At 55.5% G+C, this 21,422-nt stretch overlaps 7 protein-coding genes across 7 annotated transcripts; 3 read left to right on the forward strand and 4 right to left on the reverse strand.

Moving 5' to 3' along the window:
• The first annotated feature begins 2,484 nt into the window (after positions 1-2,484).
• Positions 2,485-4,548, forward strand: QBC33DRAFT_216037 (alpha-ketoglutarate-dependent sulfonate dioxygenase). The gene is made up of 7 exons (XM_060422728.1): positions 2,485-3,093; positions 3,164-3,440; positions 3,503-3,766; positions 3,846-3,967; positions 4,039-4,117; positions 4,193-4,219; positions 4,285-4,548. The coding sequence occupies exons 1-7, from the start codon at positions 2,865-2,867 to the stop codon at positions 4,391-4,393; spliced, it is 1,107 nt and encodes a 368-aa protein (XP_060286986.1). The 5' UTR covers positions 2,485-2,864; the 3' UTR covers positions 4,394-4,548.
• Positions 4,549-4,590: 42 nt separating this feature from the next.
• QBC33DRAFT_216219 (aflatoxin B1 aldehyde reductase member 3) lies at positions 4,591-5,907 on the reverse strand. The gene is made up of 2 exons (XM_060422731.1): positions 5,468-5,907; positions 4,591-5,398 (listed from the first exon to the last, which is right to left on the reverse strand). Exons 1-2 carry the CDS (start codon positions 5,825-5,827, stop codon positions 4,703-4,705), a joined length of 1,056 nt encoding a protein of 351 aa, XP_060286987.1. The 5' UTR covers positions 5,828-5,907; the 3' UTR covers positions 4,591-4,702.
• A 363-nt stretch (positions 5,908-6,270) lies between these two features.
• Positions 6,271-7,902, forward strand: QBC33DRAFT_525716 (short chain dehydrogenase). Its single transcript, XM_060426843.1, has 3 exons — positions 6,271-6,927; positions 7,014-7,348; positions 7,432-7,902. Exons 1-3 carry the CDS (start codon positions 6,710-6,712, stop codon positions 7,686-7,688), a joined length of 810 nt encoding a protein of 269 aa, XP_060286988.1. The 5' UTR covers positions 6,271-6,709; the 3' UTR covers positions 7,689-7,902.
• Positions 7,832-8,606, reverse strand: QBC33DRAFT_216032 (uncharacterized protein). Its single transcript, XM_060422727.1, has one exon. The coding sequence runs from the start codon at positions 8,495-8,497 to the stop codon at positions 8,033-8,035; it is 465 nt and encodes a 154-aa protein (XP_060286989.1). The 5' UTR covers positions 8,498-8,606; the 3' UTR covers positions 7,832-8,032.
• Positions 8,607-8,715: 109 nt separating this feature from the next.
• QBC33DRAFT_444623 (uncharacterized protein) lies at positions 8,716-10,395 on the reverse strand (the record flags this gene model as incomplete). The annotated part of the gene is made up of 1 exon (XM_060424283.1): positions 8,716-10,395. The coding sequence occupies one exon, from the start codon at positions 10,393-10,395 to the stop codon at positions 8,716-8,718; it is 1,680 nt and encodes a 559-aa protein (XP_060286990.1).
• Positions 10,396-12,752: 2,357 nt separating this feature from the next.
• On the forward strand, positions 12,753-13,922 carry QBC33DRAFT_216047 (uncharacterized protein). The gene has a single exon (XM_060422729.1). The coding sequence runs from the start codon at positions 13,025-13,027 to the stop codon at positions 13,685-13,687; it is 663 nt and encodes a 220-aa protein (XP_060286991.1). The 5' UTR covers positions 12,753-13,024; the 3' UTR covers positions 13,688-13,922.
• Positions 13,923-16,250: 2,328 nt separating this feature from the next.
• QBC33DRAFT_216050 (uncharacterized protein) lies at positions 16,251-17,981 on the reverse strand. Its single transcript, XM_060422730.1, has one exon. The coding sequence runs from the start codon at positions 17,880-17,882 to the stop codon at positions 16,554-16,556; it is 1,329 nt and encodes a 442-aa protein (XP_060286992.1). The 5' UTR covers positions 17,883-17,981; the 3' UTR covers positions 16,251-16,553.
• Between the last annotated feature and the right edge of the window lie 3,441 nt (positions 17,982-21,422).

Here is a 21,422-nt window from a genome sequence, read left to right on the forward strand (position 1 = left end):
GGAGACTTGTTTGAGTAAACGCTGATCTCAAATCCTCAACCGGGGGTACGGAAATCCTCTGCTGAGAAGGTTCCGAGGGGGCTTTGATAGGCATAAGGGTCTCTCCGAAGCCCGGATCGAAGAGGATCAGTCAGTACAGGCTCCTCGTCTTCGTATCGATTGCATTTCGATCCCCTGAGTCTCGATTCTTCACGCCCAGTACGGAGTACAATCTGCAGAGATTGAATCATTAAGATGCTTGGCCTCGTTTCAGGAGTAGTTGGCACCGGATTGTCGAGGCGGTCACACCTTGGTAGCCAGGGCTCGATGTTGCTTTCGACACGTTAGTCAGTCAGCTGGCTGTTATCCCTATTTTGCAGCTGCCTATGGACACTTTTCTGCAGCGCAAAAAGATTTAAGTGGTTGCCCCTGGCGCAGGTGACGTCAAACAGCGTTCGGCTGATTCATTTCCTGCAAGTGCAAATCTGGAACGTGCCTCGTTCCATGCATGACTGGGCTATATGCAAGACGAGTTCCTATATTTACAGGTTACGGATCAGTACGGACACTTGGGCCGAGAATATGCATTTGCTCAGAACTATAGCCTCACAAACTACATATTATCTCGAGTTCGGAATAAACGGCAGAGCAGCAGTGGTTGATCGACAGGATCATGCATGCCCCGTGACAAGGGCCTGGAGATTGCAGCAATGCTACCTCACTATCAAGGTTTGTGAACCTCGTCGTTGTCGTTCTTCCCCGTCAGTCCACTCGGAACCCAAGGCGTATTGAACTCGGACAACAACACGGCACTCGGCCAACAGCCAAAGTTCATTCTTTCCAAGTTCAGGTCATCAATATCCACAGACAGGAGTCGGCCTGCTGACTTGGTACCAAGTCCTCCGTCCCGGGTTGCGTACAATACATTGGTTCTCAATCCAAAGTTATATGCAAAAAATCGCGTTGTAGTCAACTGTCGTCACCTGCGAAACTACTAATCCTCGCCTTCCAGACGGACGGACCCTTGGTAACGTCCTTCCTTTGTCATGACATATCTACACACTTGCTGCTCCGCTGTTTGTCCATCTATAAACCGGCCATCAAAAACAATCACATGGTGGAAATACAAACGAATAACCGCATATAACCCTCGGGGCTCTGGCGGCTCGTGGCAGTTCATCGCCTTCCCGCCCTCGTCACAGCGCTGAACCCCTTGCCGGTCGTTTCGGGGGGCCGGGCCGGATACGGATACTATGTACGACGTCGTTCCCGGGCACGGCGCTTCTGGCGTCCTCATTGCCACCACCATCCTCGTCGGTGCCACTCTCCGCGTCACCACTGCCCCCGTGTTTCACCCGGCGGAAGGGCACCGTTCCCCTGGCTACTTTTCGACCGGCGAGGAAGAGGCGGCTGAACAGGTTCCTGACTCTTGACATTACCCCTGTCCTGGTTCTGCTGCGATCTCCGTCCTGTGCAGAGAGGCTCGAACAGAGATCGATATTATTCAGACAGGGGCGATCTGACTCATGGTCTTTGTTCAGGTCATGATCCTCGGTGTATACCTCCATACCCTCGCCATAATTTATCATGCGCTTCTGCCTTAGGTCGGCCTCGATGTCCAGGATGGAGGGCGGCACGGAGGACGTCCCACTGGTCACGGCCAAATGGAGACGCAGCTTGTTCAAACCGGCGTGCGTTGATGTGGGAGGCCGTGGTACATGAGCTGGGCCTCGTACCAGTGGTCGGGGTGGTCGGGGTGGTCTAGCCCTCCGTCTGACCGGCTGATGTCTCCAGTCATGGGCCGTGGCTCAGGCATGCATGTGGTGGTTGGCGGTCTTGACGAGGAATGTTATTTCTCTCAACGAAAACCTAGAGGCGTAAGGGACAGACATCTTGACCGGCTGAGCATTGTTACTTTAGTCTAGCAGTTTGAGGGAGAGAAGGCGGATCGTGGAATTTCAAGACGTATATTCCATTTCGATAGCAGCTGCCTATTTTTCCAACGTTTTCCCGTGACGAAATCCTTCTTTTCCAAAGTTTGCCGAACTTGGATTCCAATATCTCATACAGTCTAAACTCCATCGCGGCTTGCATGCAAAGAATGAGTGCAGCCGGATGCAACATCCAAGATCGGCGCAAGGTCCTCGGCCCCACCCCGACCGAGTCCGGTGTCGTGATCCCGAGCAAAATGTCTTGTTCTGTCTCCCGGGCTTACCTAACTTGAAACTGTTGTTGATTCGTGTCGTGGACGGCACCCATCTCGTGCCGGTTGAGTCTTATCGCCAAGTTGCGTGAGATGACGCGATAATGGCACCTCGAAACCCGGATACACCTTGGTTCAGTTCACGAGAGGAGACACTCGGCATCCCATCTCGAGCCAGAAGCGACCGACTTCCGAGAAGCCAATGATGTATCAGGAGCCACTTGACGTCTTACCTTTACTTCCATTCCATTCGCCCCCTGGGATTTCCACCGGGAAGCTACCACTGCAGGTCTAATCTATGGTGTGCCGCCAAATCCCATCGCACCCAAGCAAGACTTCATATTCGCTGGAAGTCAAGATCAAGCCCGGGTAAAGATAGTACTGCGCCCGTGACTCCTTCCTAACCTCTTAGCAATATCAAATCTTCAAGCGTGATGTGTGACGCAAAGTGCGGAGTATCGCACCTCATCATCATCATCGGAGGGTCTATCCCAAGGGCAGAAGGGTAGTTAGGCTTGGACATACTCCTCCCGTAAAGTATTTAAAGGCCCTTCTTCTCCTTCCATGTAGCCATGTGGTCCTGGACTTCCATCCTCAACGACTTGGCGCTGTACACTGCTCCAGATATCCAAGTCTCTACTCAAGAAACATAACATTAATCCAAATCGAAACACTCCTCAACATGGCTCCTCCAGCTGCAGATATCGACGTGGAGACTTCCACCCCAATCATTGATCTCCCCGGCAAGACAATCAGCAGTTCCCGGATCCCTGGGCCGCTCGTGTACTCGGGATCTCTCGACGCCCACGAGCAGTTCGACGTCACTGCTGTCATCGGGCGGGAGTTCCCAAGCCTCCAGCTTAGCCAGATTCTGCACGATGATAACAAGATCCGAGACTTGGCTATCCTTGGTAAGATCACAAAGCCATACCCTCCGGGGCCACACTTAGTAGAAGATGCTAATTCATAACTACACTCCAGTCTCGCAGCGCGGCGTGGTCTTCTTCCGCAACCAAGACCTGAACATCGATGAGCAGAAGCTCCTTGGCCAGCGGCTCGGCGAGCTGACCGGCAAGCCGGAGACGTCGAAGCTGCACCGCCACGCGCTGTCCAACAGCAAGCGGGGCATCGCGGTCGACGAGAACGGCAAGCTCGACGACGAGGTGTCGGTCATCTCCTCGGAGCAGAACCGCAAGTACTACAAGGACCGCTTCACCCCGCAGTCGAAGAAGCTCGCGAGCGAGGGCTGGCACGCCGAGTATGCCTTCCCGCACCCACCCCCTTTCTGCCCCTGAGTAGTATATTGATCCCCCTTCGCAGCATCACCTTCGAGCGCATTCCCTCCGACTACGCGATCCTCAAGATCGTCCAGCCTCCAACCGACGCCGGCGGAGACACCCTCTGGGCGTCCGGGTATGAGGCGTACGACCGCCTCTCCCCGGCGATCCAGAAGCTCGCCGACGGCCTCACGGCGACCCACCACCAGCCCAACTTCGTCAAAGTCAAGGAGGCCTTTGGTGAGGAGCTCATTGACGATTACCGCGGGGCGCCAGAGAACACCGGCCTGGATTTCCTGGCTGAGCAGTGAGTTCCACAGTTGCTCCCCATGCGTTTTGGGAATGAGGAGACGGTCCCGTGGTGAAAATGCTGACGCGAGACACAGCCCTCTTGTCCGAACCAACCCGGTCACGGGCTGGAAGAGTCTGTTCGGAGCTGGCCATCAGGTTGCGGCCGGGTGGATCAACGGGGTGACCGAGCGCGAGAGCGAGGTCTTGAAGGCGTACTGTATGTCGGCATTGCCCTTACAGACCTGTTGCTTGCGCGTGTGTGTGCGAACTAACCGGCAAAACAAACAGTCCTCCAACTCATCGCGGAGAATCATGACCTCCAGGTCCGTTTCCGCTGGAACAAGGATGATCTTGCTATCTGGGACAAGTAAGTCTTAACCGGCAGCACCAATGCTGGCACGGTAGGCATGGCCATTTTGCTAACCCAAATTCCGCTCGTCAGCCGTTCCGTGTTCCACACTGCTACCAAGTGAGTAATTCCCGTGTCCCTTTGCTTGGGCGAAGAGAACCCTCACTAACGGTGGTGGACAATAGTGACTATGTCGGGAAACGCCAGGGTAACCGTGTTGTATCCCTCGGAGAGAAGCCCTTCTTCGACCCCCGCTCCAAGTCTCGGCGCGAGGCTCTCGGTCAGCTGCAGTAATCTCGCTCGTTTTGTCACGGATCCGGCATTATCGGCACTCCCTCTTTCGCTGGAAATGTGTGCGAGAACAGTACCCCCAGTTTAGTGAACAGTTAGCCAGAGACACACTCATTAAATACATCACCGGAAGAACGGTTTGACAGTTTGTCCTGTACTCAGAATCTACATCTAGCCCAACCCCCTTTTCCTCCCTCCTCAACCAATGAGCTTCATCCCACATGTCCCAAAACAGACACGCCTCGAAAACGCTGGAGAATCCACCGTTACCAACACCTCGTCCATTTCAGGGGAATAACCGTGACCTCCACCTCACTTCGCGCCGGCCCCAAACAGCGCTTCCCTAGTATCATACGTATACTTGATATCCATGTGCCAGTAATTCGGCGCATCCGCCTTAGTGATAAGCCACGCCTCATCGAGCGCCTTCACCACCTCATCAGGCAAGGGCCCCTTCTCCAGATTCGTGAAGTTATCCTCGAGCTGCTGCGCGCCCGACACGCCAATGATGACACCATCATTTCCATCCTTCACCTTGAGCGCAGAGTGATGCACCGTCCACCGCAGCGCCGTCTCAATCATGCTAAGGCCATGCTTCTCCGCCGCCTCCTCGACGACCCTCAGGGCCCTGAACGTGCTCTCCTTGAAGTACCGCCCACGGTAGTTTCGCCCCGTCGGGTTCGCGTCGCTGAACCTGCCCTCGGCGGGCACCATGTCCTTCGACTTGATCTTCCCGCTGAACAGGCCCCCCGCGATGGGGTTGTACACGACGATGTCGAGGCCGTACCGCCGGCACGCGGGCACCAGCTCCGGCTCGATGCCCCGCGTGATGCAGTTGTACATGGCCTGGTACACCGTCGGCCGCACCCAGCCGTTGTGCTTGCACGTCAGCACGATCTCGGCCACCTCGAAGGACGTGAAGTTGCTGATGCCGAGCCGCACAAACTTGCCCGCCCTGTGGAGCTTGTCGAGGGCCGAGAGGGTCTCGGCGAAGGGAGTGCCGCGGTCCTGCAAGGAGCTTGGTTAGATATGGGGGGCGTATTTTGAGGGAATAGGGGTATTCAAGTAAGAACGTACGGCGGCATGAAGGTACAGAAGGTCCACCGAGTCGGTACCCAGCTCCTTCAAGCTCGTCTCCAGCGACTCAATGACCTTGTCGTGCGTGTTCGCTCCGGGTTCGCCGGGATACACGATCTTGGTCGCCAGGGTCAAGCCTCTGTCCTTCCATTGCGCCTCCCTGGTGAAGGCCTCCTGCTGCTTGCCGATGTAGACTCGCGCCGTGTCGACCTCGTTGTAACCGCGGGACTGGAACAGGTCCAGGATCTTGTTGAACTCGTTGATATCCGTAATGCGGGCTCCGGCGGACTCGTCCTTGCCAAAGGTCATGAGACCCAGGATGATCCGCGAAGTGGGAGCTTGAGCGATGAGGGGCGACATCTTTTTTGAGATCGAATTGGCACGACTAGTGTGGGTTGATAGGCCAGTTGGAAGGCAATTGAATGGAAGGCAAGCTTGGCTTTATAATCTGAGGCTCCGGGCTTAAGAGGAGACTATTCCCTACAAAACAAGTTGGAGGGGGTGAGGGCGAGAGGCGGGGCTAAAAAGTGACGACATGGATGACCCACATGCGACCGACTTCCGGCCCCAGTTCGGGCAAAGCACCGTCCAATCCCGGGCCGTGTCGCCGGCGATAAGCGCCGTTATCACCGGTCACCATGGGCAGCGAGCAATAGCAAGAATCCCAATGCTGGAGACGGGATTGCATATTGCCAATGCTTATCGCCTATCGCTATTGCCTAGCGCCGTCACTTACCTGTCGTATTTATCGCTGTTGCTGTTGTCGCCATTGCTGCCGTTGATGCTGTTACTATCATTGCCGTCGCTGGTATCGCACAGACCACATGCCCGTGAAAAGGCGTAGGCCACCCCCAAGATTTCCAAGATTCATCTATATATAGGTAGGTACCTGCCTACCTTCTTGGGAAACCCGTTGGTTACATGTGTCTTTTCTGCACGAGATGACGCGTCGCTTGGAAAGATCACCCCTGAATTCGTATTTCCCCCTCAATGCAGCAAAAGAGACGTGCCGGTTTTGGCCAACGAGACGGACCCGAGCTGTTATAATTAGCTCGGAAATGCAGTGCACGGGAGCTACCTAACTGCGGGGTTCGTCACCGCATGAATGACTAGAGGCGACAGGAGGGGGAGGAGGCTACTAAGATGCAGATAGAAGCAGATATATAGATGCCACTCAGCACAGATATAGGGCGTTCATCCTACCCAGAAACTAAAAAATAAACCAGTACTTCCTCTCGAAACATGCCCTTCCCGTACAAGACGGTCCTCATCACGGGCGCCACGGCCGGCATCGGCCTTGCCCTCGCCGAGCGCATGATCGGCAGCGGCATCTTCGTCATCGCCGTCGGCCGCCGCCAGGACCGCCTCAACGCACTGGTCGCCAAGCACGGCGCTGACAAGGTCGCCGCCGAGGTGTTTGACGTATCCGACGTCGACGCCATCCCGGAGTGGGCGAAGAGGTAAACAGCCCTTCTCCCCTTCCCCCCCCAACCGTCCCCCCCTATCAAAACCCACAGTGTCAAATTTAATCCCCCCTTCCAACCAGAATCACCGCCACCCACCCCTCCCTCGACAGCATAGTCCTCAACGCCGGCCTCCAACGCACCATCGACTTCACCCGGCCCGACACCGTCTCCGTCTCCTCCGCCGCCTTCGAGCTGCGCACAAACTACCTCTCCCCGCTCGCCACCGTCGCCGCCTTCCTGCCCCACCTGACCTCCTCCCCCGACCGCCCGGCCTCGATCGTGCTCGTCTCCTCCGGCCTCGCCCTGATCCCCCACCCTCGCTGCCCAAACTACTGCGCCTCTAAGGCCGCCCTCCACAGCCTTGCCTGGTCCCTGCGCGCCCAGCTGTCGGCCTCGAGCTCTCCAGGGACGCACCGTATGTTTCCCCATCCCCCTCCCCTCCCCCGCACCCCCAAAAAAAATCCCTACCGCTTCTTAGCTAACCAACCCCCAACAAAGACATCCGCGTCATCGAGATCATCCCCCCGGCAGTGCAGACGGAGCTGCACGAGCTGCAGCCCGACCTCGTGGCCGCGGGCCAGGCCCGCATCGGCCTGCCGCTGCAGGCCTTCGCCGACGAGACCTGGGCACTGCTGGCCGCCGACGAGGAGCTGGACGAGGTCGTCGTCACGGCCGTGAGGGACCGCTTCTCCGGCATCGAGGTGGAGAAGAGGAAGGGGTTCGAGCTGATGAAGAGCTTGTTGGGGAAGGGGTAAGGGAGGGGGAGAGAACAGAAGGAAGGAGAGGGAGGGAGGGAGAAAGCCGTGTCATTTGCTTGCAAGGGTAGCACAAATGCACATCTGATTAATGATGGAGGGACAGTAATAACTTGTGAATCTTTTGTTCTTGATCTAGGTTTCTTTAAGAATGCACATGGAATGTTAACAAAAAGGAGGGTGCGAACTTGGTTCCTGCTCCCTCAAAAATATGAAGACACGCAACCGCCTTTCCCTTTCTCTGCATCCGCCAAACTCATGCCCCCAACTCTCCCTCAAAAAGGTCATCAAGGCGCGTGTAAAGAAGCAAAGCGTCCCTCCAATTGTGCACTGGATTTCCATTCTCAACAGCGTGCCTTGGCTATTTCTCCTGCCCCTATCCCCTGACTTGCATGGTATTCCTTCCCATCGAACAAAAAGAGGCGCCAGCGAGATTCACTCCCTAGCCCGTCCCCGAGAAAAAGAGTCCAAAAAGAGGTCGATGCCACGAGTGGCAGAAAGGATTGGAAGAATGGAATGACGGGCATCCCCTCCAGATTCGCGCCCAGCGGCGTGTTCGGTGTCGCGTGTAGCCACAGGCATATCGTGGGATGGATCGACATCAGGTCCAATTGCAAGTCAAAACGAAGCCAAGTAAACGTCGGAAAAAAAACGAAGAGAATAAAACAAAACCAGTTCTCCCAAATGCAATAAACCACACAGCCTTTGTGAAACAAAGGTGGTTGACCCACAAAAGCAACCAACTGTGTGGAACCCATAGTCAATGGCAAGAGCTCCAATGTCCAAGTCATTTCGCCCGACCGAATCATTTCATAAGCGTCCCGAAGAGGGGAGAGGCACTCCTGCTAGACTTCGGAAGCTCTGCAACCTTGATCCCCTTTTTTTCTTTCTTTCTGTTTCTTTGCTCCTCCCCATCGTCGGGCCGTGAAAGGAGAGACATGGGCCATAATCGTTATTAGCATAAATAGAAAACCGTCACTCTGCCACTCCCATTTGCTGAACGCCGGTGCATGATAAGTCCCAGAACTTAGACAACAAGCTTCCGCTTCTCGGCACTGGTGAGGACCAACATGGGCGCCTTGCGCTGTCCCTCCGTAACCTCGCCGGCCTTGGGGGTACGGTTGGCATTCTTGAACACGCTGGCGAAGCTGCCAGAGTCGCGGCCACTCTCGCTGTCTGAGGAGCTGGCACTGGCGACGCTGTCACGAGCCACCTTCTGTCGGGAGCTAGGTCGGTCGGAGCCAATGGCACCCCAGCTGCCAGTGCTTGTCCGGGAGCTGGGAAGGCTGCACTCGGCATCATCGCCGTCAACCAGGCTGCCAGATCCGCTGCGGCCCGAGTCCGAGTCGTTATCCGTCACTTGGGTCTCGACGAGCTCCTCGGCGCTCTCGGAAATGGGACTGATGCTGCCAGAGCTCCGGGCCTCCTTACGGCGCTCGAGGCCCGCGCGGACGAGGTTGTGGACAGCTGAGCGTCGGGTGCGGGTGATGAAGTTCTTGCTACCCTCGTGCTTGGCGGTCGGCTTTGCCTTGAGCTCGTCCATGGATGGCGGGTTTCGTGGCTGCCGCACTGGGTGCTCGCCAGCGCGCGCCTGTCCGGGTCCATAGCTTCCGGTGGCTGTCATCGGGGTGAGCGGGAAAGAGGCCGTCTTAGGGCCCGCGGACATGGGCGGCTCCTCAGTGCCGATGGAGAGAGGTCCCTTGATGCCGTTGGCAAGCGAAGAGGATTTCTTATGACCCCGGCGGAAGGCATTCGCACTAGGCGGCGGCAGCGGCGCGTGGTTATCAGAGGGCGAGTCGAAGCGGCGAGGAGGCGACGAATTGCGGAAGCTAGGCCTGTTGGCGTCAACGGGAGGGGGCGAGACTTGCACCCGAGGCGTCCCCACAGCAGGTTGCTGCTGTTGCAGGTTCGAGGCGCCGTTACTGAACTGGTTCTGGGTGACGAACTGCGTGTTCATCTGAGGCTGGCCCTGGTCGACATACAGAGTCTGCTGGCCGGTCACCGGATCGTAAACGGTGTAGATGTTGGGCTGAGACATGCCGTTGGTCATCATTGGCTGCATATTCCTAACCTGCTGCTGTTGATACAAGTTTGAGTACGTCTGCTGCATCGTCTGATACTGCCCGTTGATGTTCAGACCCTGGAACTGCTGGGCAGCGGCCTGAAGATTCATGAGCTGCTGCTGGAGCCGCTGCTGTTGTTCAGACAGGTAAGCGTTCGCGACCAGCAATTGGGCTTGCAGGTTGGGGTCGATCTGTTCCTGACCGTGCTCATTGACGTGGAACTCGGGCGGTGCGAGGACCTGGTCGGCCGTGTAGTGCTGTCCGAAGTTCATCTGATTGTAACCCTGTTGCTGCTGGCCGCTCGGGAAGCGGGGAAGCGAGGTTTTCGGGGCGTTGAACCGGGCGTTGTTGTCGTACATTCCCGATGTTCTGGCCCCTCTCGCCTGCGGCGGGACAGAAGTCGGGGAAGCCGGGTTGTTGGCGAACATGGGGTTGGCGGTCTTAGGAGCGGTCCGAAGGCCAGCCAGCAGGTGTGATCGGCTAGTGCGGGGAGTAGGAATGCCGTTGTCCCGGGTATCGGTTGGAGACTTCAAGGCCTCGAAGGAAAGCGGCTTGATGTTCTGGCCTCCACGGCGAGAAGCGAGGCCCGAGCCGGGCATTGCGAAGGTAGAGTGAGACATGGGAGCGAGACCGCCTGCGTCCATGGCTCCGAGGGATGATTCGTGCTGAAACGTAGAGTCGTCTATTGTGTCGTGGGGTATCCAGCCAAGCTGCGTCACGAACACGGCAGCTAAATTAGGGGGAGCCCTAGAAAGCGCAACTGATATTGGTCGGGAAAGGAGTGAAGCGATGGGCTGCAATGTGTGCACCCGGTCGACTTGAATTAGAATAGCGTCGGAAGAACGAAAATTGGAAACCCGATGGTGATATTATGACGGCGCGTAATGCTGCAGCCGAGAACGACAAGTGGGATCGTGGTCGAACAATCCGTGGTCGTCTCTTTGTCTATGCTGATCGATCTCTCTCGGAGAACGTGCGAAAATGATGTGTTTGATGCCTGTCAGAAAAGGATCCAAAAAAACGGTACTCGAATGAGGCGAGGCGCGTGAAGATGGTGAATGCTGATCAGTGAATGGTATTAACGGTCGTATTGGACGAGGTTATAATGAGTGGAGGTTGCTGAATGAGCGGCAGGGCAGACAGGGGCTGTCGAAGCTGATATGGTCGGAAGGAAGGATCGATGGGAAGCGAAACGAGGAAGCTTTGATCAAGGACCGCCAACGAGACAAGTGAATTTCTTCGAAGGGAAGCAGGCAGGTCCCTGTCAATGAAAATAGACGGTCGAGAATCGGTGGCAAGCGCCGGCAGCAGGAGCAAGCAAGAGCTGGTTGCGTTTCCCAAGAACGGCGATTCGGCAAAACAAAAACCGTCCTTTGTCCTTCAAATGAAGGCTGCAGTTGGCCTGGCGGCTTTCAACGGTTGGATCGGCGCGTTTCCCCAACGTCAATGGCGAGCAGCTACGGATTGATTCGAGACTCGCCACGCTTCGTCCCAGGAATCGTCGGGATGGTGAATTAGGATTCGATGTTGATATCAGGTCGAATATAAAATAGAAACCGGCGATGGAAATAGAGTACAATGATTAAAACGCGAAAAAAGTCGGAATGGTGCTGAGCCAGAACCCCTTAACGATGATGATGGTTGCCGCTGTCACTCGAGAGAATGCGATGACAGTCAAGATTGTGATTTCGACGATTACTACGGGCGGTGGCAGTGGCGGCGCAAAGCCTCGAACACGGAGGAAGGGAGGGGGAGGGTAAAGGGGATGAGGAAAAAAGGAAGGGCGGTGTGTGGTGGTGATGATGGAGAGAAGGGGATGTCGAGAAAAATCAAGAGGGATAGGAGAGGAAGCTGAGTGGAGCAGATGTATCGGGCGAGTAGCTGTGGAGGAGACGGCGAAGGAGTCACGGAGCAAAATGACTGGCTGGAGGCGACAGGGTAGCGCAACTCGAAGCAGGGGCTAGCGGATAGCGGGCCACGGTGATTGAGTGAAATGCCTTGGTGGGCAAAATGGCGCGAATTCTGGCGTGCACAAAGGACGAATTGCCCGCCAGCCAATGGAGCTTGAAGAAGTCGAGATTGCCAGATGACGCTAGGCTTCTTTGGGCCAGGGGACTTCTCCGTCTATCAGCAGATACGAAATTTTGCGGCAGATTCTGCAAGGCGGACCCCTTGCCCCAGTTATCATCCGAGGTTCTGTTGCTCCCTTTGCCCTCACTGGCCGGACGCGATCGTGAAGACAGCGCATCAACCCCCTGAGGCCCAATCAGGCTAAGACCTACGATCGCTTAGGCCGCCAGCTACCAATCGCAGCACCTCTCACCACCTAAACATGACCACCAGGCCTTACGGGGGTGGTGGGCATGTAAATTGTGGTCTAGAAGCCAAAGTATGTACACACATAACGTGCATCACTGTAAACAAGTGGCAATCAGTCATCTGGTCCCATCGCCCCGTTCCCCTTGGGACACGGAACGAGTGGGTGTGAATCACATTGTAAGTTTACCTGGGGCTTTTGTCGGTCTATTATTAAGATAAAATGCCAAGCATGCCTCTCGTTAGGGCCGGGAATGCGCCAGAGGTGATCCCCCAAGATCAGCGCATGCTTTAGAAGCCTTTCCGGGGATGCTCTGGGTTTCCTGAGCCGAAAAGAACCCAGCGCATCGTGGCTGCTGGCATGGCGACGGGAACGGCATTGAACCATGGGGGCTAGCCTCCGCCAATCCATTCTGGCTTCGGTCGAAAAGCTGTCAATGCTGGACTAACCTGGAAATCAAATCCGCAATATCAGCAATCTGTGCTGGATTTGGCACTGGCGCCGAACAATCCGTAAGGGGGCTCTGTCCATTCGGAGGGCTGGTTGCGGACTGGAAATTGTTAGTCAGGTACTAATGGGTACTGTACCTGCCTTTGTCGAGACCTGCCTCTAAGCCCGCGACACCGGTGCAGAGAATGGTAGGTCTTGAGCACTAAAACCTGCCCTGCCCACGGTGATTCCCACGTTTCGCCCATCAGCAACTGCCCCTCCGCAGCAAGCAGGGGGCTGCCAGGTGGCGGCGCAAACGGCCAGCAACTCGACCCGGTGGCAAGGAGACACACGGACCGGGCATCTGAAACACGACCCCAGGTACCTAAAATGGCTTCAACCTTGCTTTCCACGAGAGCACGGTAGCGAAAAATCTCCCCTGATCAGTCACACACGAGGTTGCAGCAGTGCGAGCGGGCAATCTATCTCAGGCCTCGGGCCCTTACCTCGGTTTTCCAGCACAACAGATGGCCGTGTGTTCTTGGTGTTCTTTGTTCCCGTGTGTTATGTCCCGAGTTAATGAGTCGCTCGGAGTTTTTAATATGACATTCCAATGCCTCCCACTGTCCAGATGGAAAGTGAAATATGCAAGTCACCTTTTGTGGCTGGGCGTTAGGTTGGCCAGGCCCAGCAGATCTTTTCCTCATCATCAAAATCCATATTCCGGAGTAATCCAAGATATCAACGATCAATTCCCAAGTTGTGGTGCCCCCTGCCCCCCATGTAATTACGAGGTTGGGCCAGTTCCTTGTGAAACCCACGGCACCTGCACGCCCTGCAGCTGCCTGCATTTGGTGTTATTAGCTTCGTTGGGCATTCTGCGGTACAAGATCGGGCCCGTGCCCTCCACACACCAACGGCGCGCTTCGTCGTGGCTCCAGCGAAGCGCACGGATCGGGGGGCTCTCCCCGCCGCTGTTCGATAGTGTAGCCTCCCGGTTTCCTCATTTGTCAGCCGAGTCAACGGGGCCCGCGTTGGGCCGACTCGAGTGGGCAGAGTTCCAAGGTGTTCCATCGATTGCGGTCCTTTCTCACGTGTCCCCCTTCTACAACAGCGTTGGCCTGGTAGGCCTTGCTGATTCTACACTAGGTACTTATATGTACTACCTACGGATTACACAAAGTCTGTGATCTAAAAATAGAATCAAGGAACTTGGCTGTGCGACCTTAAGAAGCATGCCTATGGGATCACCTGACCCCCCATACGATACCTCCTGAGGTAGCCAAACGTCAAGCTCGGGGAAGGCACCTTTCTTTATTCTACTCTCTGTTTTGTCGATTCTAACTTCAAACCATCAGATCGTGTTTGCAGTTGAATCTCCTGCTCTAATCCAGATCAAATCCAAACCCATCAGGGTTTGCGAAGACCGTGACGCCCATGTTTGGTCTGATGTTGAGCTGGTGCAAGAGACGTCAAACCCGTTTTGCAAGTGCTTTCTGGGTGACAAGATTTCAACTTTACAACTTCCCGTCTATCTCCTCTGAGCGCGGGATTGTATCTGCTTTGAGTGTGGTATTATCCACACGAACAAGGGATCAGGACTATCCCCGACAGCCACTTCATCCTCATATTGGCATCAGATACTAACAGAACACTGTTATGACGCGGTTCAAGATGACCAACCTAGATTTTGGTTACCCACCTACTTTACAGGGCGTCTCAACCACTTCGAACCCCCATTCGAGCTCCCCTTCTTCCACCCTTCAGGGGTTGGCCCTGCAGGCACAGGCATCTGTAAGCTGCCGTTGTGATGGGCGGCAGCTTCATCGTCCCTGTTTGGGTGTTGCGAAGCCAGGGCTTAGTTCACCGAGACATGCAGAGGAAGAAGACAACCTTGAGCCGTCTAATACCCATTGCAATGCCCGGTACAATTCTCGACCCGGATCAGGATAGCCCCTTAATCTGTCGAAATTCACTCCTCTGTCAGGAAATATCCCAACCCCTTCACTCTTGGGCAGCAAGTACTCTTGCTCAACTCCCTCTAACACCTCAGCAGGCTAGGAAGGCAGCCAACGACCCCTGATTTGGTCTGAACCCAGACTCTTGTTCTTCAAGGCTTGGCTGGCCCAGAACATCCAAGGGCATCACAGACCTGTTATTGCCTCAAACTTCCATCGGTTTAAGCCGATGGTCCCTCTAAGAAACCAGCGCGCTGCCAAGGCAATGCGAGCCATTTAGCAGGTTAAGGTCTCGTTCGTTATCGCAATTAAGCAGACACATCACTCCACCAACTAAGAATTGACATGCACCACCACCCACAAAATCAAGAAAGAGCTCTCAATCTGTCAATCCTACTTGTGTCTGGACCTGCCGGACTTTGTCTTAGCCGCAGCGCCGGGCCACTCCAGCGAACTGGAGCTCGATGGGCCCAGCACTGCGACCACCCCCTTCAAGTCTCTGAACCTTCCCCCTGGCTCGCTAGAGCTGTAGGAGCTTGGCTGCGGATCATCCATTGTGGCATCTCGTGTAGTGTTACTCCCCTGAGGCTATTAACCCGGCCCCGGCACGCGTTCGCGCACTGGTTAGTCACACGAGCCCCCAAGGGAACTGCACAACCTAGCCGTACCCACCCCGGGACCGAATCTGCTTGTTCGGTTCCCGCTCAACGAGGCTTAGTCAGTCGAGCTTATTCGCATCCCAGTCCAGTTGTTAGAGCGGCCGCGTGGGGGCTAGGGTGGATTCTCTGCTAGGCTGAATCCGTCTATACTTCGATGATATACAATGACCAGCGCCTCTAAGCCCTGGTTTTGGGCTAGATGAGGTCAAAGAGATCATCAGGATGACCTTGTGGGCATGGGGCGAGCATGGGAGAAACACCGATGCATCCTTCTCCCCATCCCCCCCGCAAACTCGAACGGGAGCAGGCCAGACAGGGGTGGAGGTAATATTGTCGATCACAGGCCGTATGACGTGAGACGGCCGCTACCACATCATCAACACTTGTGACTGCTTCTGGCCAAGTTATTAAATCACAACCCCACTCTAGAGGTCGCCATAGCCCGCCATATTCCTTGCCAGTTTCGATCAAGTTCCAGGATCTGTCCTGTCCTGGCCCTTCCCCCCAAAAGAAGAGCTCGCCTCGTCAAACGGCGCTCGCGATCCTCAACGTCGATCCTCGGGCGTTCGGCTACGATTTTGGCCCCCACTGTGGCATTGTTTGTGGCCTTTCCCCATGTTGAGAGTCGAAACCCGTCAAAGATTCTTTGTGCTTGTCAAGCAGAGAAAACATGTGGGCGTTGGTCTGATTTGCCGATGAACGCCTCTCTGCTTCAGGGGAGGAGGGTGAATAGCCACAGGGTAAAAGGGGCAGTTTCGTACTCTGAAAAAGGGTTATGTACGACTACAAGCAAAACTTTCCCAATTTTTTGGAGTTGGCGGCGCTCTAAGTAGCGGGAGCAGATGCGACTCAAAGAACGAGTTCCCATTCATCGTGTACTGCAAACGGCAGGGACTCATTATTGAGACAAGAATCCGTAGGGTCCAAGTCCAACAAGGCAGCAAGCTTGCAACGGCGTATTCATCACAGTCGTTATTTCGACCCGGCAGGCAGTTGGTTCACCTGGTGCTTGTTTCTCCAGGTAGCAGATCCCTCCCCCTACCCCGACCACCTGCGAGGCGAGGAGGAAGCGAAAGATTATGATTTGAAATAAGGAAGCTCTTGATCAATGAAGTAGATGAAACCCGAAGTGACCGCCAATGCAGATAGATCAAAGACGAAACTTGGGGAAAATACCAATAGGTGAACATAAAGGAATAAAGGTAGGTCGTAACACATTATGAATAACAAGGCCAACTGGCCTGAAAATGCGCCGTAATATTCCCGTGGGCTTGTTTGCTGCCTTGCGACTTCTTTCGTGTCGCGGTTTCGGCGCCACGGCGTGGCGTCTGGTGGTGGACGGTTGACGGCGCACCGTTCCTCTAATTGCAGCCCATGGCCCTCCTTCGACTTTCCTGCCTCTTCCTCTCTCCCCACAGTCCCACAGTCTCACAGTCCTGCTACCGCCGTTCCTCGGGAGGCACCTTGTCTCCATAAAATCCTCCTTGGCCTCCAGCCGCCATGCATGCCAAGCAGACACCGCCGCCATAGACCCTGGTGTGCCTCTTCCACCCGTGTCCCGCATCGTCCATGACGGAGATGATCTCGCCTTGCAGGTCAATCTCTTGCGGCTGCCCATCATGCTCGTATCTGAAGTCATCGAACAGGCTTGGCGGAGGTGGCGGCAATCGAGGAGATGTTGGCGGGTACGACGATGGCGAGAACGGTTCCGACGACGCGGAACTATCTTGCGACCGAGGCGAAGAAGCCGACCCCGAAGAGATGGGGATGCCAATCGGCACGGTCTTAGTGTAGGACCGCCTCCTTGGCGTCGTGACCACACTCGTAGGACTGGAGCTGAGCTCCGCTGACGTTGACGACGCAATATAATCGGGATTTGGTTGGTGAATGAAGGATGTGTCCAGTTGGGGAGGGATGGAGACCGCGTAATGGGGCCGGCGATCTTCAAATGCGAACATGGCAGTGGAGAGGGTCGGCGGCGTCAGGGGAGGCGGCGGAGGTGGCCGGGAGAACTGTCTCGGGGCGGCGCGGTCTAGATCTAGACCGCTACCGCCTGCTGCGGCCGCCGCCAGGCCTGTGTTGTCGCCACCGAAATGCTGTTCAAGCACCCCGTCTCCGCTCATGGAGCCCGGCTGGAGAAGGCCTGGCCGGCTGTCGTCTGCCATGGCGCTGCCTCTTCCGTCCGAGGGCCCATCAGAACAGGTGCTACGTGTCCGGGACGAAGAGGGCGCCCGCGAAGCCCTAGGAGAACGACTGATTCTCCTCTCCGGGCGAAGTCCATGGGCCGAGAGGGGGGGTGGTTGTTGTCTCGAGTCTGTGGCACCGGTGCTGACTCCACGTGACCTGGATTGATCCTTCAGCTGCCCACCCATCCCCGGCACAGCAACAAACCCGATTCGCGCTGGAGAAGCAGGGGGGTCTAGTAGGCCCGCTGCCCAAACGGTCTGCGCTTCCTTCTCGAAAATCGGAGCCTGGAATGGCAACGAAGATCTGGAGATGACCGTCGCCGAGGCTGGAGCGGATGAATCCCAATCGCACGATCCAGAATCCTTCGAGGATCCCGGCTGCCTAGCCCGAAATTGCACGGACCGGTCGGACCACAGGCAGAATGACTTTGGGAGGCGCCGAAAGATGAAGCGAAGAACAAGGACGACAGCAAGGACGGCGAGCGCTACGTATATATGCGGGTGAAACAGTAGAGACTGTTGGTGGCTTGAACCCGGCTTCGAGGTGACGCTGCTGTCGGGCGGCAGCTGGAGGGCGGGCATGGCCTGCAGATCCAAACGGGAACAGCGGCAAAGCGCAGGAGAAGGCAACTGAGCAGGAGATTAGCGATGGCTAAGGTTGGCTTTACAGGCCACTTCAGGGCTCCCCCTCCCTCCCTCCCCCCAATGTCAGCCTCGGCCTGGGAACTTTCCGGCGCTATCGTGGGACAGCATGGATGGAGCATGCATGGCCGTGTGCCTGGGGTTTTTTCCATGTCACTAATATCTGACACCCGCTTTGGGATGGATCGGTGTGGCGCTGGCGCCGAGCACTAGAGGGAATTCCAAGGCTGGCACACCCCCCATGCTCCCCCCATGTCCCTTTCCCCCATGTTGGTCACCTTCACTTGCGCCAAGGACCGAACAGGTGACACGAAACGACGAGGGCTGGGCAATGAGACCAAGCACAAGCACAGGGCTGCGTAGGTAGGACTGACAACAGACTCCATGGGCAGGGAAACAGGAACAGCGGGTGGTAGGTGGCAGGAAGGGGAAATGGGAGCGTCGCGAATTGCCCAATGAGAAACCCGGAGACTTGATGGAACAGCAGCACTTACACAGCAGCCGTTTGTTGGTGCTGGGCACTTTATTTCGCACGGTAGGGCTGAGGCTTCGAGAGGGTGAGGGGCAAACTTAGCATAGAGGGAGGGGTAAACGAGACCCCGAAAGAATAGGAAAAGAAGGGAAAATAATAAAACTAGGACCCGGGGACCTCGAAGATAGATTAGGTAGGTAGGTATGTTTTTGTGGTGGGTTTGTGATCCAATGTCGAGGAAGCTCAGATCTGGCGCTGGCTAGGTACTGTACTGTACTTGAATGGACACACCCTGCGTCCCAACCAAAGTGCGAAAATGCGAGCTTCCCAGTGCATGTCAGATGGGACAGAGACGGGAGAAACTATTATATGTATATGTAGAGCGCAGGTGTGTAAGAACCTAGGTGACTAGGTAGGTAGGTAGCAAAGGCCGACAAAAGGGTAAGGAAGCGATTACCTACCAGTTAGGTACGTCGCAAAGGAGGCTAGAAGCGTAATGGTGTGAGGGGAACGTGGGCAGGAGTAGGCGTAGCAAAGAGGAAGGAGGGAGGGGATGGTGATGAAGGTTGTGAGCTGCACCTAGTTTCAGTCAGCCAGCTGCTCTCTCTCTGTCCCTGCCGATGACACGAGGCGTGGCCAATAACGGTAAGCTTGACCGGGATCTGTGTTTTGAGGGCAGGTGGGCATGGATGGCATGGATGGCAGGGTGGTATGGGTGGTAGGGCTGTTAGTCAACGAGGCAAGCTTGAGAAGAGGCGGCCAAGCAGACGGCGTCTGGTGGCGGGCAGCCAACTCCGGATGCAGACGGCGACCAACAGGGGGACCTGGGAATTAGTGGAAGACTAGGAGGCGGCCCATCTACACATGTAGATTTCTAGAAACGCACCCCGAGTGTTGATTAGCTGTCCAAGGACGCCTGTCCCTGCTCTTCTGTCTGCTCTGCAAGCGAGACGCCCGGGAGCCCCAAGACATCCATCGGGGAGGACGGTGAGCGGCGGCAAGCGCCAGAGAAGGCAAGTCAGCATGGCGGAAGGCGAGCTGGACCTCTGAAGAGTGCGGAATGCGACAGGCGAATCGAAATGCTGGATCCCTGTCATTCAGCCCAACAGTTCGTCCTCTCGTTTCTGTTGCTCGTCTCTCCCCAGCGGAATTTTTTTTTTTTTTAGATTCTAAAACCCATAATTTGGCGCAGCGACTATGCGTAGGCATCTTGAATTAGCCAGACTGGTCTCCCTCGGAGGATTGCGACAAGGAGAGCGGTGGCGTTGACAGGGCAGGCTCGAAATGGAACTCTTTGGAGAGATTGAAGGAGGCACGTGCTAGTTCGCAACAGGCTTAGTTTTCGGTAGCGTTGAAAAGTTTCAGCTGAGTGCGAGCCCGTCCTCTATACTACGTACGCAGTACATGCATACGCACATAAACTGCAAGGCGTACAGCCACCCCCGTCTCCGCCTGGCAAGGGCAATGGAAGCGAATTGATCCCTGTACGATTTCAGGTACCTCCGTACAACGCTGGGTTCAGATCTGGTATGGTATGTATCCGTCTTCTTGGCCGAGCCCGACATCTGTGTTGCCAGCTGGGAGCATCAATCAGAGCGCTTTCGGGTTGGAGCTCCAATGGATGCAATGTGTTCCGTACGTAGATGGCGCTCTACACTAGTAAGACGAGCCTCGTGGCGGTTTGCACTCCAAGAGCGAGCGAGGGCCTTCATGCAGGCAGCCTGCAGAAACACGAACATGAACGGTCCGGCAACCACCTCCATTTCCCAGGATATTTAGGGGTGGGGGTGTGCAGCCTGATGCAATACTTATGTACTACCTGCAGTATGTATGCCTGCATAACAAGCAGCACGATTAAGATACATGCAGATTGCAGATTCCAAGGATTCCCAGGCCAGTTGGAGCTCTCGCCTGTCCATGGTTCCCAAGATGGCGGCTCAGAGCTCAGCTTCCATTGTCGTCAGGTGTGGCAGATTCCGGTTTTTGACAGGAAGACATCCACCCATGTGAACCACTGTTGCGGAGGCTAGGTTCTTTTTTTGGCACCATTTCAGGGGGGGTTGGGCGGGGTAATTAATGGCACTCTGTTATTTATTAGAAAACTGGGATTTGGGTGTCTTTTTCAGCTCATAACAGCGCGGTGGCAACCAGGTACCTAGGTAGGTTCACTGTACTTGGCTGCTGGTGACACCCGACCCCTGCACCCGCCACAAATGCCCAGACCCCCGAATATGTGAGATGCTCTTTCCATGCACAATCAACGAGAATCGCATCATCAGGAATCGAACTTGCACCTAGGTGCTTAAATTGGAACAAGAACCCTCACTGTCTGCTACATAGGTACATTACCTTACCACCTGGTGCCTGATTGAGAGCAAGTGCCGAATGTCCCATCCAACATGGAACTCGACCAACAACACATAACATAAAGATGAAATCGTGCCTGACTCGTTCCACACAGCGCACAAAACGATATTGGGTTTCCCCCCCAACACTACCACCGTTACAACGCAGATAGAGTCTGGATCTTGGATCAGATCTTCTCAGCATCGCCACCCTACTGCAAGCCAAGGCTCGAGTGCACCAGCTGATCGAATAAGACCCTTCAAGTAGTTCCTCCAGGTTTTTTTCTCCCATGAGATGGCCTTCGTTAGCAGCGATCCCTCTGCTGCCACTTCTTCGATGCTATTTGCGAACACATCCAGGGGTGCTCGAGGTCGTCAACCTCGCTACTGCCAACCACTTTAGACGCTTCCAGGGTGTGTCTCCTCGGTCACCGAAGAATTGTCGCGATGGAATTGGTTCGGGGCTCTTACTCTTGTTTCGCGTCCGATGCCGCTGCCGCTGCCGCCCGTCAGGCGGGTTGTTGATTACCTACCTACCTTGGCTGCTCGGCTGTCCAGTGGATAGTATGTATGCAAGGGAGACAGTTGGGTGACCACTGACAGTGTAGATCGCCCAATTGGCTGCCGACGAGCCGGACAGATCTCGAATTTCTCAGCCCTATG

The sequence above is a fragment of the Phialemonium atrogriseum genome (genome assembly GCF_030411735.1).
Source record: "Phialemonium atrogriseum strain 8032-3 unplaced genomic scaffold QBC33scaffold_3, whole genome shotgun sequence".
In the NCBI taxonomy this organism is placed as follows: Eukaryota; Fungi; Ascomycota; class Sordariomycetes; order Cephalothecales; family Cephalothecaceae; genus Phialemonium; species Phialemonium atrogriseum.